Here is a 16027-nt window from a genome sequence, read left to right as displayed (position 1 = left end):
CAATGGAGAGAGGGAGACAGGAGGTGAGAGGAAGGGAAAGAAGAAAGGAGGGCAGGTGAGAGAGATGAAGAGAGGTTGAGAAGAAATGGGTACAACAGAGAAGAAGAGGGAAAGACAGAAGGGAAGAGAGCAACAAAACAAAGGAAGAGGTGGGGGAATCGAGGTGGGCAGGGATGGCCCATGAGGCCATTCAGGCCACTCTGTTCCTTCTGGTCTGTCCTAACCCCAGCCACCACAATGGACCCAGACCTGGCTTAGCTCTGGAATGTGTCTGTGGCTTGTAGCCTCCACTCTGGCTGAGGGATAAAAGCTCCTGACAAATCTGCCTGGAATAGCTGAGTTTTTCTAACACAGAGAACACACACACACACACACACACACACACACACACACACACACACACACTTGGCAGAGTGGCTTGGAATGGAAAGATTTCATACTTAGATGCAGATGGGAGAGGGGCTGTGAGACTGCTGGTAAACAAACCCCACCCCCACCCCCACCACGCCCACGCTGCACAGCATTTCTCAGGAACTTCCACATTCATCTCACCACTCTGATCTGCCCTTCTGTCCCCACTGCCACCCCGTGGAGGGTCCCTTGGGAGCACTGGTGTTGGATGGCATTTGAAATCCATTCCCCCTGGGGGTAGGGGGTGGTGCTCAACCCTCCCCCCTCCCCTGGTCAGTGAGGAACATCTGTCCACAGTAACCAGCACCTTGGAGGATGCACAGGCTTCCAGTGGAGTCCCCAGCCTCTTTCACTTCCCTCCCAGCAGGTCTTCAGGCACCTTCCATTCTCCCTAGACAGAACAACTTATTTTCCATCCCCTGAACGATGAATTCAGCCTCAGTGACTCTAGGACGGCACTATGTAGGTCCTGGAAAATTGAGCAGATTTCCATAGAAAACTACAGAACATAGATTTTGCTGATTCTTCACCCTGCACCTACACAGGCCAGCACCCCTTTCCCACACTAGCTGGGTATGGCAAAGCCAGATTCCAGGACCTAAATGGATTAGAGTCCAGATTGACAACTGTTTGGACTAATCACATGACTGCAAACCTCAGGGTTTTGGTTTTTTTTTTCCCCCCACATCTGTGAACTAGGGATGCTGGCTCTTTTATTCTCTACAAGGGAATTTCATGCATAAGCCTAGCCCTGTGTGTAAATACACTGCCCAAGAAAGGAAGGAGGCAACCATTTCCTTCAAATGTTGTGGCAGAGTCGCCAACCTGTGTGGCCCCATTTTCCAAGTATGATTTATGAATCAAATGGAAGTCCCTTACTGGAAATGGGGCTTATGGCTCAAGCGGTAGAGTGCTAGCCATGAGTGAGAAAGCCAAGCAACAGCATGTGGCCAGAGTTCAAGCTCCAGTACTAGCACTAGACAGACAGACAGACAGACAGATAGACAGAAATAGATATAGGCTTAGACATAGAGTATCTTACCAAATAGAGGCCAATTGCCAGGCACCCGGCAGCCTTCTATCCCCTTACCTCACTTTGACACCAAAGTACATATGGCCCAACATGCCCCTTACACCTATGTTTCATCATGCAGCTCTCCCACTGGAACAAAAGCATGGATGTACTGTTAGTGTCTAGAAGGGTACCCAATCCATAGTATACGCTAGAGAAGTACTTGCTGAAGACATGGCTCCCTGCTCTGTCCTCAAGGATTACAGGGGTCATCAGTGTTGGCTGCTAACTGGTTTCCAGCTAGCTTCCCATTCTCAGCACAGGGTGTTGTCACTCTTCTTGCAACCCTTGCATAAGGTGCACCATGGGTTGTGACAAAAAGTAACTGGGTTTTTACCTGACAGTGTGGGATCCTTCTGGCTCCCTTGAATTCTCTTTGGTACAGAGACCATAATTACACATGAAAGCAGTGCCGGCTGCCAGGGTTCCCTGAGGGACTGAGGGGTAGAGGGTCCCTGTCAACCTGCAAGGGACATGCAGTAGAAGAGGCAAGTCCTTGTTATTTAAAAGCTCTGAGATTTAGGGCTTGTTTGTTACTGTGGCAAAACCTAACTTATCCTGACTGACATAGTAAATCTATGCAGACAGTTGTACAAGTGTCAGCATCCCCAGAGTTCCTTAAAAACTTTGGGAATTTCAGGCAACTTTAAATGTCTCAAAGCAAAACCAGACCAAAAACTATGTCTTCAAACAAACAAACAAACAAACTCCCCCCAAATTTTTTCATCAGAAACACAGGCCATGTCTGTTCTTTCTTTTTCTTCCCTTCTTGAGGGCTTGGAGAGGGAAATTGTAGGAGAACCTTAAAAACCACTCACTCACGGGCCAGGTGTTTGGCCTAGTGGTAGAGTGTTTGCCTAGCATGCACGAAGACCGGAGTTCAATTCCTCGGTACCACATATACAGAAAAAAAAAAAAACAGAATTGATGCTGTCGCTCAAGTGGTACAGCACTAGCCTTGAGAAAAACCCAAGGACAGTGATCAGGCCCTGAGTTCAAGCCCCAGGACTGGCAAAAAAAAAAAAAAAAAAAACAACCACTCACCCAGGAGCTTGGATTGTAGCCTAGTGGTAGGTGAGAATGCTCACCTAGCATTCACGAAGCCTTGGGTTTGATTCCTGGGTACCACATACCTAGAAAAAGTCAGAAGTGGCGCTATGGCTCAAGTGGCAGAGTGCTAGCCTTGAGCAAAATGTGTTCTAGGACAGTGTCCTAGCCCTGAGTTCAAGCGCCAGGACTGGCAAAAACAAAACAAAAAAACACTCACCCAATAGGGAAATCAACATGTATTGGGACCACCTGTGGAGTGAGCTCACGTATTAACCATATTCTCAAATTCACTGTTGTAATCCTTGGTCAAAAATACAAGCACTGGGGCTGGGAGTTTGGCCTAGTGGTTAAAGTGCTTGCCTAGCATGCATGAAGAGCCGGGTTCGATTCCTCGGTACCACATACATAGAAAAAAGCCGGAAAGTGGTGCTGAGGCTCAAGTGGTAGAGTTCTAGCCTTGAGAAAGTCCAAGGACAGTGCTCAGGCCCTGAGCTCAAGCCCAGGACTGGCAAAAACAAAACAAAACAAAACAAAAATACAAGCACTGCTGGTAATGAGTCACCACTGGAAAAAGTGAATAGCTCTGAGCCAAGAGGATCCGCTAAGGAGGAGAAAACTTGCACTGGGGTTGTTTCCATGGTACATGGTAGCTGCGGTCCCATTATTTTTTTTCTTTTATATATTCTCCTTTTATTCAAGGTATGTACAGAGGTGTTGCAGTTACATAAGGCAGGTAAAGAGTACATTTCTTTGGAGATGATATCATCCCTTCTTTAGCTTTCTCTCAAGGCAGTCCTATTCTCATAGCTTGGCTGATCAAAAACAGAACCCCCCCCCCAAAAAAAAAGTCAGTGTTCAGACTGAATACCAGGCTTGAACTAGATTTGGGTGCTGTAACTTAGCTTTTTTGTTCAAAGTTCCACTTCCAGCTTTTTGGTGGTTTACTAGAGATGAGAATCTCACAAACGTTCCTGTACCAACTGGCTTCAAATTGTGATCTACAGATCTCAGCCTCCTGAGTAGCTAGGATTATAGATGTGAGCCACCAGCACCCAGCATTTTTTCTTGTATTTCTTCCCTGTTGAAGGAAAAATGAGGGGAGGGGTGTGTGTGTGTGTGTGTGTGTGTGTGTGTGTGTGTGTGCACTGTGGAAAGGGATGCTGTTTTCAGGAAGGAGGGAATTGAACTGGGAAAGACGATTTAGCTCAGGGAGGCAACTACCTCCTCTGACCTCAATTTCTTGGCTCATACAGATGAGACTTAAGATAAACTTGATACACTTTTTGGATTACTTACATGAAGTTATTTATCTTCATTTTCATCTCTGTTCCCATCCCAGAAGCCAAACGTAAGGCTCTGGCCCTGTACCACCTCCTCCCCATCGAGAGCTGACAGCAGCCACTGCAGAAAACCAGAGCTGCAGCAAGAAAACAAAATCCAGAACAGACAGGGGATAAGGCTGCATGTCTGATTTCTCCAGACAGCCTCCTCTCCACAGTGCTGATACAGTCCTCGTGAGCCTCTCTATCCAGGGAAGCTGCCCAAAGGGCGCCTCCAGACTGGGGGCTGGGAGAGGAGAGGGACAGATATGAGAAGAGGATTGCTAGCCATTATTTCATAAGTGGCATTTCAAAGCTGATCTTTCAGTGATGTACTCCTTTCCAGAATTCTTCTTGCCACACCAAACTGTCACACATTGCTCAGGCTGGGCCTCTGCCCTGGACCTCACCCAGAACAGATGTGAGTTCCAAACCTTGCCAAGATGGATGGATAACAGAGGGTGGATGCAAGCAAACATTTATATGTGATACAGGTTTTTGTAACAAGGCCGAGGACTGCTTGAAGAAAAATTAGGAGCAATGAGTGTGTGTGTTGGTGGGGGGGGCGTCAGAAAGAAAAAGTATACTTCTTGTATACATTCAGTAGAAATCACTGAGGAATTATCCTTGTTGGAATTAGTTTTTGTCATGTCCATGTGATATTTGCCAGATCATCAGAACAGAATGGAGACATCCATTTAGTTCCAACCTGGTCCTAGAATAGAACCCAAGGACCAGCAACACTGACATAACAGCACTTGTTAAATTCACAAAATCTCGGATCCCAGTCCCAGAATCTCAGGACAGAGCCCAGCAATTGGAGGCTTGACAAGCCCTGCAGATGACTGGGAAGAGGGTTTGGAGAAGGAGAGGGATAGGTGAAGGAGGAATGGAGCAGAGATGACTTGGCTGGTCTCACTGCCTAGCAACTCCTGCTTGTGGTGCGCTGTTCCCCACTCCCATCTCAACCCACATTCTCCCCCTCCACCAGGGGACTGCTTGTAGATAAGACCCTGTGAATAAGGCCTGGGGCTTTCTCTCTACTACAAATATGGGAAGAAGACTCTGACTACCACCAACAACAGGGGAAAGCCACGAAACAGAGCAAGCCGGGAATTCCCTGGCCCTGGACTGCAGAAACTTTAGGAATTATCTAAAAATATTTCCAGGGGGAAAACAAAAGGCAAAAGTGAGTATTCCCCTATTAGACACTAGGGGGAGCCCCACCTCTGGTCTGAAAAGAACCAGAAAAGATGTAAAAGTCTAAAGGGATTTAAACTCCAGTGGATTCTCCAGCCTGGCCCCAGAAGACTCAAATCCACATACTGAAATCCCAGGTGCTCAAGTTCTCTATACAAAATAGCTGTGTTGGAGTTGAACCTATGCATGGTTAATTTGTAGCGCCCAACACAAAGTTACTGTTATTTAAGCAGTTGTTAACACTGCATTGCCATAACAATGTTATAACATGTTCTGTACATACTCTGGGTATCTTTGTTGTTGTTTTACTGAATATTTTCTCTCAGTAGTTGGTTCATACCCTCAGTTATGGAAAGGAGAGTCTTACAGGTGGTTGCTGGTGACTTCTACTAATGAACCAAATCAAATCTGTTTTTAAATGTGTGGTGTGGTCACTGAGTCACAGCAGAGGAACTGGGAGGTATCACAATAGGATCTCCCCCCACGCCCAATCAATGGTGAAGAAACTAGGGCTAGAGGGTGCTTAAGATCATTTCCCTGTGGCAGGACACCCTGGCTCAAAGATCCGGAAATCATACTCTTGTTTCCTCTTCACTTGGGAGATGGGGGCAAAGATGCTGTGAGGAAAATACCTGGGCCTTTACTGAAAACCGAAAACTATCAAGATGGTGATATGTAGGGCACTGGTGGCTCTCTTTAATCCTAGCTATTCAGGAGGTTGAGATCTGAGACTTGGAAGTTCCAAGCCAGCCTGGACTGGAAAATCTATGGGACTCTTATTTCCAACAACCAATGAGGGGGGGAAGGGGGGAAGGAAGGAAGGAAGGAAAGAAGGAAGGAAGGAGTGGATCTGTGGTTTAAGTGATGGATTACTGGTCTTGAGTGCAAAAGCTAAAGGGTCAGGGAAGGGGAAAAACAAGATAAGACAAAGGAGAAAAGATGAACCAGTGTAACCACGATATTCTCAAGACAATATGTTGGAAATGAACTTTACAACTTGGAAGGGGGTGGGGGAGTGAAGTAGGAATAAAGATGGGAAGGGGTAACAATGTTTAAGAAGTAATGCACTCACTACCTTACGAATGTAACTGTAACCCCTCTATATAGCACCCTGATAAAATTTTAAAAAAATCTGTTTCAAAAAAGAAAGCAAGCAAGCTAAGGGGTCAGTCCCTAATCCCTGAGTTCAAGCCCTGCAGGCGCACGTGCGCGCCATGGCGACGGCAGAGCCGTGGAAGCAGCTGGAGCTCCGGGCGCTAGGCGCGCATCTGGTAGGCAGGGATCTCTCCCTGGGACCCACAGGTGAGTTCTCCCCAGCAGGTCCGGAGTGGGGCATTTGCGGGAGGGGGCTGGCCCTTCCTCAGTCAGCGTCGTGATCCAGGCACACACAGCCAGGCATCACCGCCGTAACCCGGGTTTTCTGGGAAAGAGGACTCCCCTACCGGGCAGGGGTGCTACGGAAGGGAAAATCCAGCCAGAGCGAAAGTCCCGCGGCGGCGGGCGGGCGTGGCCGGAGCGGAGGCGGCTTCCCGCGGTCGGCGTCCGGCCGGCCCCGCGCCCCCGCCACGGGACCCGAGCCCGGGGCATCCCCGACGCGCGCGCGCGTGGGGCTCGCCCGCGGAGGGTGGACGGCGGACCCCGCCCCGTCCTCGGTCAGTCTGCGAGCTCTCCCTTCCCCACCGCAGGGTAGGGGCGGGAAGGGTGGGGAGGGTGGGGGGGGAGGCAGGGAGCAGGGGTGGGGACCCAAGCCCCTGCAGAAACCTGTGCGCTCAGAGCGGAGCTCCGGGAAGCCGCTGTCCTTCACGGCCCCCGGGGGTCCGGCCGACTCCCCGCGGGCGCCCCGAAATCCCGCCCGCTGCGACCCTGCCACACCGCACGAACTAGGTTCTCCCCGGGCGCCCTGCCTGCGGCTCCGCCCCCGCCCCGCCCCCGCCCCGCCCCACGGGCTGCGGTCCCTTTAAAGGCGCGCTCGGCCGGGGCCGCCCCTCCTCTCGGGCAGGCTCGGGAGTCGCTGCGCCGCCCGCCCGCAGCCACGGCGGCCGCCGCCTCCAGCCCGGCTTGGCCATGGCGTCCCCGGCCATCGGGCAGCGCCCCTACGCGCTACTCTTGGACCCCGAACCGCCTCGTTATCTGCAGAACCTGAGCGGCCCGGAGTCCCCGCCGCTGCCGCCGCCCCCCGGCCGCTCGTCGCGCCGCTGCGTCCCCGCGCCCCTCTCCACTGCGCCCGGGGCGCACGAGGGGTGCGGCGCCCGAAGGGCATCCCGGGGAGACCCCGAACCCCAGCCCCGGGCTTCCCGACCCGCTCGCCCTCTCCGGCCTGGTCTGCAGCCGAGGCTGCGGCGGCGACCCGTTGCGCCCCGGCCCCGCGACGTGCGGAGCATCTTCGAGCAGCCGCAGGATCCCCGCGTCCCGGCCGAACGAGGCGAGGGCCACCGCTTCGTGGAATCGGCGCTGCCGCCGGGCGCGCCGGGCTGGTGCGACCTGTGCGGACGCGAGGTGCTGCGGCAGGCGCTGCGCTGCGCCAGTGAGTATGAGGGGCGCGGGGAGGGGCACGGGGCCAGGCCGCGGGCCAGGGGCGGGGAACGGCCAGGGGCCAAGGGGCATTGCCCTCTGTGGCTCCGGGGGAGACCCAGGATGAAGACAGGTAACCCCTAACGATGCTCCGCCCCCATCTCCCCTGCCCGGCATCCTGCAGCGGCCGCCCAGGTGTGGGTATGCGCTAGGCTTGGCTCATCCCTCTCTGCTGACAGGTGCGGGTCTCAGCCCGCCCCCCCCCCCCCCGCCGCCCCTTCCTCCCCGCACGTTCCTGCCAGCCTGCAAGCTCCAGGTTGGAGCGGATATCGGCCCTCCAGGTCATTGGGTGGCCATTCGGTGTTTCAGATGTCAATTCTTGGAAGTGGGTAGTGATTAGTGGGGAAATGTCTGCCTGTGGTACAAGCTTGAACTATAGGAGAGGAGATGGCCTAGGGAGAAGATAATGCAGTTAGACTTTGGATGGAAACAGACTGTGAGGTCAAAAGAGCCTGAGGTCACCCGCAGCCCGTTTCTCCTTCTGCCTTCTACCCCTGACCCCTTTGGGTTTCTGCTCCAGCGTCTGGGGCTGTGTTCTGCCACCTCCTGTAGCTTCCCCTGGGTTCTTGCACCCTCCCTCACATCATGCCCCCACCATCCCCTAGGTGACCTCTGCCCGGTCCCTTCCTCCCCCCCACCCCCGCCGTGCTCTCAGGCCCCTCTAGCTGCTTCCCAAGCCACGCTTTTCTCAGTCCTGTGAAACACTGGGGCACCAAATGTGGAGATTTTCTGGTCAGAGCTTCAGTCCTCTTGGCGTTTATTATTTTTTTTCCTTCTGCAATGAGATGTGTGTATTCCTTTAATATGTGTCCCCCACCCCCACCCGTGCATTTGCCGTTCATACTTTAGCAGAGAAGATCCATAGCTGTGCGTGTGTATGTAGACACTTTAAATATCCAAAGCACTAAGCACAGACAATGGCAAGCATCTCAGGAAATGGATTGTGGTTTGCATCTTTCACAAAAGCCCTTCCCCCCACGTGAGCAGCCCCACGTCTCCTGCTGCAGCCTGGACAGCAGCAGCAGCTCCATCCCCGTCCCTGTCAGGAAGGCCCTACCTTTCCTCTCTGGGCAGTGGGAGATTTTGTGGAAGGTTGAGTGTGCCACCCCCCCCCCCCCCTGCAACTGGCTGCCAGGAAGGAGAGCTCTGAGTGTAAGCCAGGGTCAAATGGAAGGGGATGACTGCATTGAAAGTCATGCTGCTAGCTCTTCCCATTAGAACTCAGTGCAGAAGCCAGATGCCAGCGGCTCCTGCGTGTAATCCTAGCCACCCAAGAGGCAGAGATCTGAGGAGCATGGTTCTAGGCCAGCCACAACAGGACAGGAAAGACTGTGAGACTTTTACCTCCAGATAACCACCCAGAAATGCCAGAAGTGAAGTGGTTCCTCAAGTGGTAGAGCCCTCACTTTGAGCAAAAAGCTAAGGGACTGGCAGGCGCAGTGCAGGTACCAGTTAAGAAGGAAAGAGCAAAAGGTATGGAGGTCCACGCTGGGTACAGAAGGCCTGGTAAATGTCTCTGACCTCACAGGAGATCTAATGCCACTTGCATTTGAATAAGATGCCAGCTGTCACTCTCCCAGTGGTCCTGGGAACTTTACCCACTAACCTAGGAGAGACTTCGTCCTCACTGGATGGGTCTTATTGTGCTCAACTCTCAGGAAATCTGCATTCTTGTTTGTGTTTAGACTTTTAGGGACCCATCTGTTGTAGGAAAATTTGCACATAACTTTACGATTGTTTCTGGTTTTGGTAATGATGTATTTGCATGAGCATCTCTGTGATATTCCAGACTAAATCTTCACATTGCATTAGAATTGTTTGCTTCCCTTGCTGAGGTTATAAATCATTTTTAGTGACAGAAAGACCAGGTCCAAACAGTACCTAGCAAGCTGTGTATAACTGGGAAAATCTGTTCACTACTTCTTTTGTAGTGTCAGTTGTACTATGGATTAAATTTGCATATTTTACTCAAGTGCTCTACCATTTGAACCCCCAACCCCCTTGTTTTTATTTGTAATTATGATTCTGTTTTTGAAACAGTGCCTCACTATCTTTGGCTGGGCCTACCTTGAACTCATATCTCCCTGCCTCTGTCTCCTGAGTGGCTGGGATTACAGGCATGAAAACCACCACCATCTCTGGTTATGACGTCCTTTCTTAGGCTCCCATGGCCCCCTACATAGTTTAACACCAGCCTTGTGATAACTGCACACCAGAAAAAAGAAACAGAACTGGAATCAAGGGGCTACAGAGAGGTCTCTGTTTTTTGCTATTAATATTTAACTAAATATGAGCTGTAGCTGGCTGGAAAAAGTTGAGAAATGTTCTGATGTACAAGTTTAGCTGGCAGGCCAAACTCACTAAGCATCTTGCTTTTTTTTTTTTTTTTTAAATGCTATCCCTGGGGTTTGAATTTAGGATTTAAGGCTTAGACACTGTTCCTGAGATTTTGCATTCAAGGCTAGCACTCTTCCAGTTGGACCGCAGCTCTACTTTTAGTTTTTAAGTGGTTAATTGGAAATAAGAGTCATGTGAATTTTTCTTGCCTAGGCTGGCTTCGACCCAATATACTCAGACCTCAGTCTCTTGAGTAGCTAGGGTCACAGATGTGAGCCACTGATACCTGGCTCAAACATCCTGCTTTTAAATTGAAGGTCTAATCTTAAGGCAAAGTTGATTTATTCTGAAAAGCAAGGACCAGGGACTGAGGAAGCTTAAGGAAGAAAGTCCTGGACTGGAATCCTGACTGCCACTTTGTCCTGTGTGAAGTTGTACATCTGTGTGTTTGGTTTTTTGTTTTCAAAAATGGTTGCTCACACCTATAATCCTAACTGCACAGGAGAGGCTCAGATCTGAGGATTGAGGCTTGGGCAGAAAAGTCTGTGGGGCTTTTATCTCCAATTTACTAGCAAATAAATAAATAAGCAAGCCAGAAAGTGGAGATGTGGCTTAAGTGGTAATGCACTAGCCTTGAGTAAATAAAGCTAAGTAACAGTGCCCAGGTCTTGAATTCAAGCCCTAGAACTAGCATTGTAAATTAAAAAAAAAAAAAGGCTAGGGATTGAGGGGAAATGATCTTACTAAATTGGTTTGTCAGGTCAGGAGTGTAGCCTAGTGGTAGAGTGCTTGAAGGCCCAGGTTCAATTTCTCAGTACCACATACATAGAAAAAGCCAGAAGTGGTGCTGTGACTCAAGTGATAGAACACTAGCCTTGAGAAAGCCCAAAGACAGGATAGAGCTCAGGCTCTGAGTTCAAGCCCCAGGACTGGCAAAAACAAATGTGTCTTGTCAATGTGAGACTTCAGTGGCTTTACCCTGAATATATAAAGTGCTTAGGACAGGGCATGTTTAATTCACCATTCAAGAGCGGTGTCACCCTGAGCCAGTGACACTTTTTGAATTATGTCTCCAAGCAGCAAGTCCCATGCTCAGACTCTGCTGGTTTGCTCAGTTGAGTGGAGAAGTTGAGTACTCAGGAAGTTTGGTCCCCTGAGAACGTTGTCCTGTCAGAGAGAGGAGGCAGAGGCCTCTGGCCGGGAGCATCTTCACAGCACCCTGGGGCCTGAGATGCCTCTGTGGCTGGTTCTTTGTATATCACTTGAACCCAGGAAAGTGCTAGGCCTGGTTTCAACAGGTAGCAGTTAAGGTGATGGCTTATTTGTACTATTACATCTCCCAGCTGTTGGAGACAAACAACAGGACAGCAGCACGTGGACCACATCAGTCTGCGCAGTAGCTGACACTGAGTGGTTAAGTGGACTTGAGTAAAAAACAAAAAACAACAACAACAAAAAAACAACTTTTAAAGATTGTATTCACATCATCCGCCTCTCTTAAGTTTACCTCTGGCTTCAAAGGCTTTGAGTTCTGGTTAATGTTGGATTTGCCAAGGAGAAAGTTCAGAGCTAATACTGATTCTTAGGAATTAAATAAATTTATTTATGTTGGTTACATAGAGAAGGAAATCCAGGAAGAGAATGGCACATGTATATGGAGGGAGAGAGGTGGGGAGGCGTCCAGGGAAAAGCTGTGGCAGGCTGTGTTATATTCTGGGGTGGAGTGATTATGGTGAGGATCCATTTCTAGCGTGGAGTTTGAACCATCAACATCAAGTAACCCAAGGAATTCACCAGCCCCCCCTTTGGCTTTGTTCTCTGAGATGGTCCCTTATGGACTGTGTACCCTTTGTTCTGTGGAAGGCATTTAGAGCTGGCCTTTTACCATTCTTTCCATTTTTTGGTGGGTGTGTAAACCATCCTGGGCTAGAGAACATTCTGGCAGTTGGAGCAACCCAAGTGAACTACCCTGCTCGGGCGGAGGGGTCCGATGTCCCTTCCCATTTTAAGTGTCACACATGTTCCTATCTTGGCAGTCAGTCTTACTGAAGGGACAGTTATTCCGAGCCATGATATGTTATGCTTGGGTTGGAACTGGGGCCCTGAGGCTTCAGTGCCCTGAACTCTCTCCCCTGCTATAGACTTAATTATGGTGTGAGTGCAGGTGTTTGCCATGAAGTCCTCAGGGGTGGCACAATGGTTTCCCTGTGGAACCTGGCTAGTGTCTTCCAACCTCCCTAGTTCTTGTTGGGCTTTGCTCAACCTTCTCCAGGACCAGAACTGCCCACGTGACAGCCTGGCCCCTCCCCTTTTGTGAGATCTGGGGACATTGGCAATGACTCTCTGGGCAGCAGAGGAAGGTCTCCATCATGGGCATCTCGGAAGTGAGTCTTTGTGGTCCTACTGGCTTCTGTATTTACCTCGCCTTGGGCACTGGAAGGTGTTGGTTCAGTACACACCCCCGTGCTGGTGTGGTGTGGCCTGTGTTTTTCTTGGTTTAGGCCTGTGTTTGGCTTTGAGGCTAGGAAAATGAAGGCTGCAGAAGTGGATGTTTTGTTGTAATCTCTCATCTCAGCCCCTCCTCTCATCCTGGGTCTAATTGTGGTCTTCTTTGTGGAAAATGGCCTTTTGGAGGGTGTGTGTTAGGGGACAGGGAAATGTTGGACAATGGAATGCTTTGCAGAGCTGAGCCTCTCCTCCAATCTTCAACCCCCCCCCCTCGTTTTTCCTCCCCTTCCTGCTTCCTGTCTTCTCAAAAGATGAAAAGTGAAAGGATTAAATGTGGGCTTCATTCCCACCCCCCCTTTCATCAGAGCATGAAATTTTCTGATTATGGGAATATGGGGGGCTCGAATCCCAGGTACAGTCAAAAATGATTAATGCCACTTGTCTGCCAGCCTAATTAGACTTGGTAATGAATGTGTGCATTCGCCTGCTGATCCTGCAGAGCTATTAGATGGAAGCAAATTGACATCGCCTCTCAGCACTGAGGGTTTTGCCTGGGATTTTCTCCTTTTTCTCTAAGTTTGCTGTTGAATCAGCCTGTGCCAGGCCAGTCTGGTAGGCCCTGAGTGACAGGAAAACAGCTCCAGCCCTGTTCCCAAAGGCCCCACCTGGCTGGTGGAGCAAATTCATCGTGTCAGGGAGCCATCTTCTATCTCTGTGTGAAGTATATGTGGGTCAGTCTCAGGCCAGGCCCAGCCCAGCTTTGAGAATGAGTCCAGGAAGAATTCTCTACATGTCACTAGTGCCTTTGCTCTGAGGAGCCCAAGGTTTCATGATTGCTTCATCTTCAGAAGAACTCGGAAAGTCCAGTTGCAGAAATACCTCTGCCATGATCGCACCGGCTCAGGACTTACCTGTCTATCTTGGGAGGAGAAGAATCTCTCAGACGGGGATAATTCAAGCAGGTCTGCCTACCTGGGAGTCCCTCTCAGGCCCTCAAGTCATTCCCCGCCGTTGGGCCCTGTGCCAGCTCCTCTCTCAGAGGTAGCCACCTGGCATAGCACAGCCATGGGTGGGTCCTGCACCCAAGTACTCACCCAAAGGGGCTTTCTTTGGCTTTCCACACCCTCCCCTCACTGCTCAGTTTATCCAGCATAGGGTATTATTAAGACTGGTGAGGAACCTATAAACCTATGTGTGACATCATCAAAAGCCCTTCCTGTTCACATTCCTGGGATGGCAAAGTCTGGAGGGTGAATGAACGTGGGTGTCAAAGCCTGCAAACACCCATTCCTGAAGGCTCCTCTCCCCGCCCAGGCTGCTGCAGGGTGATCACTGCCTCCTCTGACATCCTCAGCCTTAGTCTCCCCTCTGGCCTGCGCTCTTTAGCCACCCATCCTTCCTCATGGCTGTTCTTGTTCTCCTTGGCTGGGTCAGGAAGTGCTGGTGGCAGCTGGCTGCAAAAGCCAGCCCTGACTGGAGAGATGGTTTTGCATTTAGTCACTTTGGGGTTTTGTAAGTTTTTTTTCCGAAGAGTTTTGGCAGACTTCTCTCCCTGTGTCCAGGCTGGAGCTTAGGGTTGAGAGGGGCACCGAGCCAGACTTTAGGCTGTAGGGGAAAGAATGAGGAGGCTAGGAGGGTGATGTCAGATAAGGCAGAAGGCTGGATCCCTGGAATCACAGCCTCGGTGGAGTAAACTAGTGCTGGCAAACGCTTGTCTTCATACAAAGAGAGAGCTGTTTGTCCTTTCTTACCTACTTTCCCCTATACTATTTTGTTTGATTATATAAATCCTTGCTAATAGTTATAGCACTCCTGTCTCAAGTTCAAGGCTATCTTGCCTGGGGGGGGGGTAGAGGTGGGGGAGGTGATATTTGTTTTCTCTGAGCACCCACATGCTGTGCCGAGGAGACAGGTTAAAACCCCCGGAGACCCTGAAGCCTGCCCATATTGTGGTCATTGGTGGAAATTGTCCTACATCCATGCTGGCCTCTTCTAGCCTGCTTATGGTCCCTGAGTAGAGAGTTAGTTAGTTGTACCTACAGGGACATCTATGTGATTTGAGTCTTTTTTTATTTTGTTTTCCTCTCTTAAGAGAAGAAAGGGGGGGGGCATTGGGGTTGCTCCTAGGACTATGATACCTGCAAAACAGAGATGACCTTTCTTGGCTGAGGGGACCCCCTGGTGACCCCCCCCTCCTGGAAACTGAAGTAGATAGTAGATTTTCTTTTTCTTTCTTGATTTTTTTGAAGGACTTTAACTCTGGGTCTCTTGCTTGCTTTTTCACTCAAGGCTGACACTCTGCCATTGGCACCATGGTCCATTTTTTGCTTTTTGCTGGTTAAATGGAGATAAGAATTTCACAGACTTTTCTTCTCAGGCTGGCTTCGGGCCTCAGGCCTCACACCTCGGCCTTTCCAATAGGTGGGACCGGAGCCATGAGCCTCCAGCTCCTGGGTCCAGATTCTCCTTAGGGTTTGCTGCCTGTACCCACTGGCTAGCTCATTTGAAGACACAAGGATGGCGCTGCACTGAGGGTTTGTAAGAGGGCGGTGTTCTGTGTTCAGTTATTCATTTCTGTGTGTCACTGGACGGTCAGGTAGGTGGATGAATGTGACAATCACCTGTGACTGCAGCAAGCCTGGGTCACGTTTATTATTTATTAGAGGAACCCTGCTCCACCCTGTCCCCCTCCCAGCTTCTTGAACAAACATATTTCTGGGGCAGGGTGGGTCTTATCCATATGTCTGCAGTTCCTATTGTCTGGGGCTGTTGAAAAATTCAAACTTAGCTTACAGAGACTTGGAATTAGACCATAGGCTCATGAGATCAGGCCTAATAATAAAACAATATTGCTTTTATTTTCATTTTTAAAAAGCCTTTTATAACTATAACCTTTCTGTATATCATCATGATAATAAATTTGTTTTTTTTTTAAAAAAAAGAAGATAAAAATATTCTTTTAGGGGCCGGGAGTTTGGCCTAGTGGTTATAGTGCTTGCCTAGCATGCACGAAGACCCGGGTTCGATTCCTTGGTACCACATAAATAGAAAATGCCAGAAGTAGTGCTGAGGCTCAAGTGATAGAGTTCTAGCCTTGAGAAAGTCCAAGGACAGTGCTCAGGCCCTGAGCTCAAGCCCAGGACTGGCAAAAAAAAAAATACCCTTTTATACCAGGCACTGGTGGCAAACCTGTACATTAAAGTCCATAAGACTTATTTCCAATTAACTAGAAAGAAAAAAAAAACCTGGAAATAGAAGCATGATTCACATAGTAGAGTGCCAGCTTTAAGTAAAAAAGCTAAGGGAGATTATGAAGCCTTGAGTTCAAGCCCCAGTCCTGGCCTGCATGCACAAACAATCCTTTTATGTTTTGTTGGTGTTGGATGTTAGATCTGGAAAAGGGTTATCATTGAGTTGGCTGAAGATACAAGTTGGTGTTCTGGGAACTTACTGAGATGAGAGCGCCCATGTAGCATAGAAAGAGGGAGAGATGGCTAGGAACTGGTAGGGGCAGAGGGAATGTTTATCCCACGTGCTGCCTGAGAGCATTGTCGCGTGAGCTGTCAGTGTGAGACATGTGGGCTGGTGTCATCATAGCCCTTCACAGAAGAGGAAATGC

At 49.8% G+C, this 16027-nt stretch overlaps 1 protein-coding gene across 1 annotated transcript in view; it reads left to right on the top strand.

The window, feature by feature from the left end:
• Positions 1-7116: 7116 nt before the first annotated feature.
• Positions 7117-16027, top strand: part of Rassf5 (Ras association domain family member 5) — a 64931-nt gene continuing 56020 nt past the window's right edge. Inside the window, exon 1 of the mRNA XM_090341312.1 lies at positions 7117-7576. Within this exon, the coding sequence (XP_090197438.1) occupies positions 7117-7576 (460 nt within the window). The remainder of the gene's footprint in view (positions 7577-16027) is intronic.

The sequence above is a fragment of the Megascapheus bottae genome, chromosome 10 (genome assembly GCF_031878675.1).
Source record: "Megascapheus bottae isolate mThoBot1 chromosome 10, mThoBot2.hap1, whole genome shotgun sequence".
NCBI classification, from domain to species: Eukaryota; Metazoa; Chordata; class Mammalia; order Rodentia; family Geomyidae; genus Megascapheus; species Megascapheus bottae.
The sequence above is the reverse complement of the archived record's forward strand: the minus strand, read 5'-3'. Positions and strand labels throughout refer to the sequence as shown.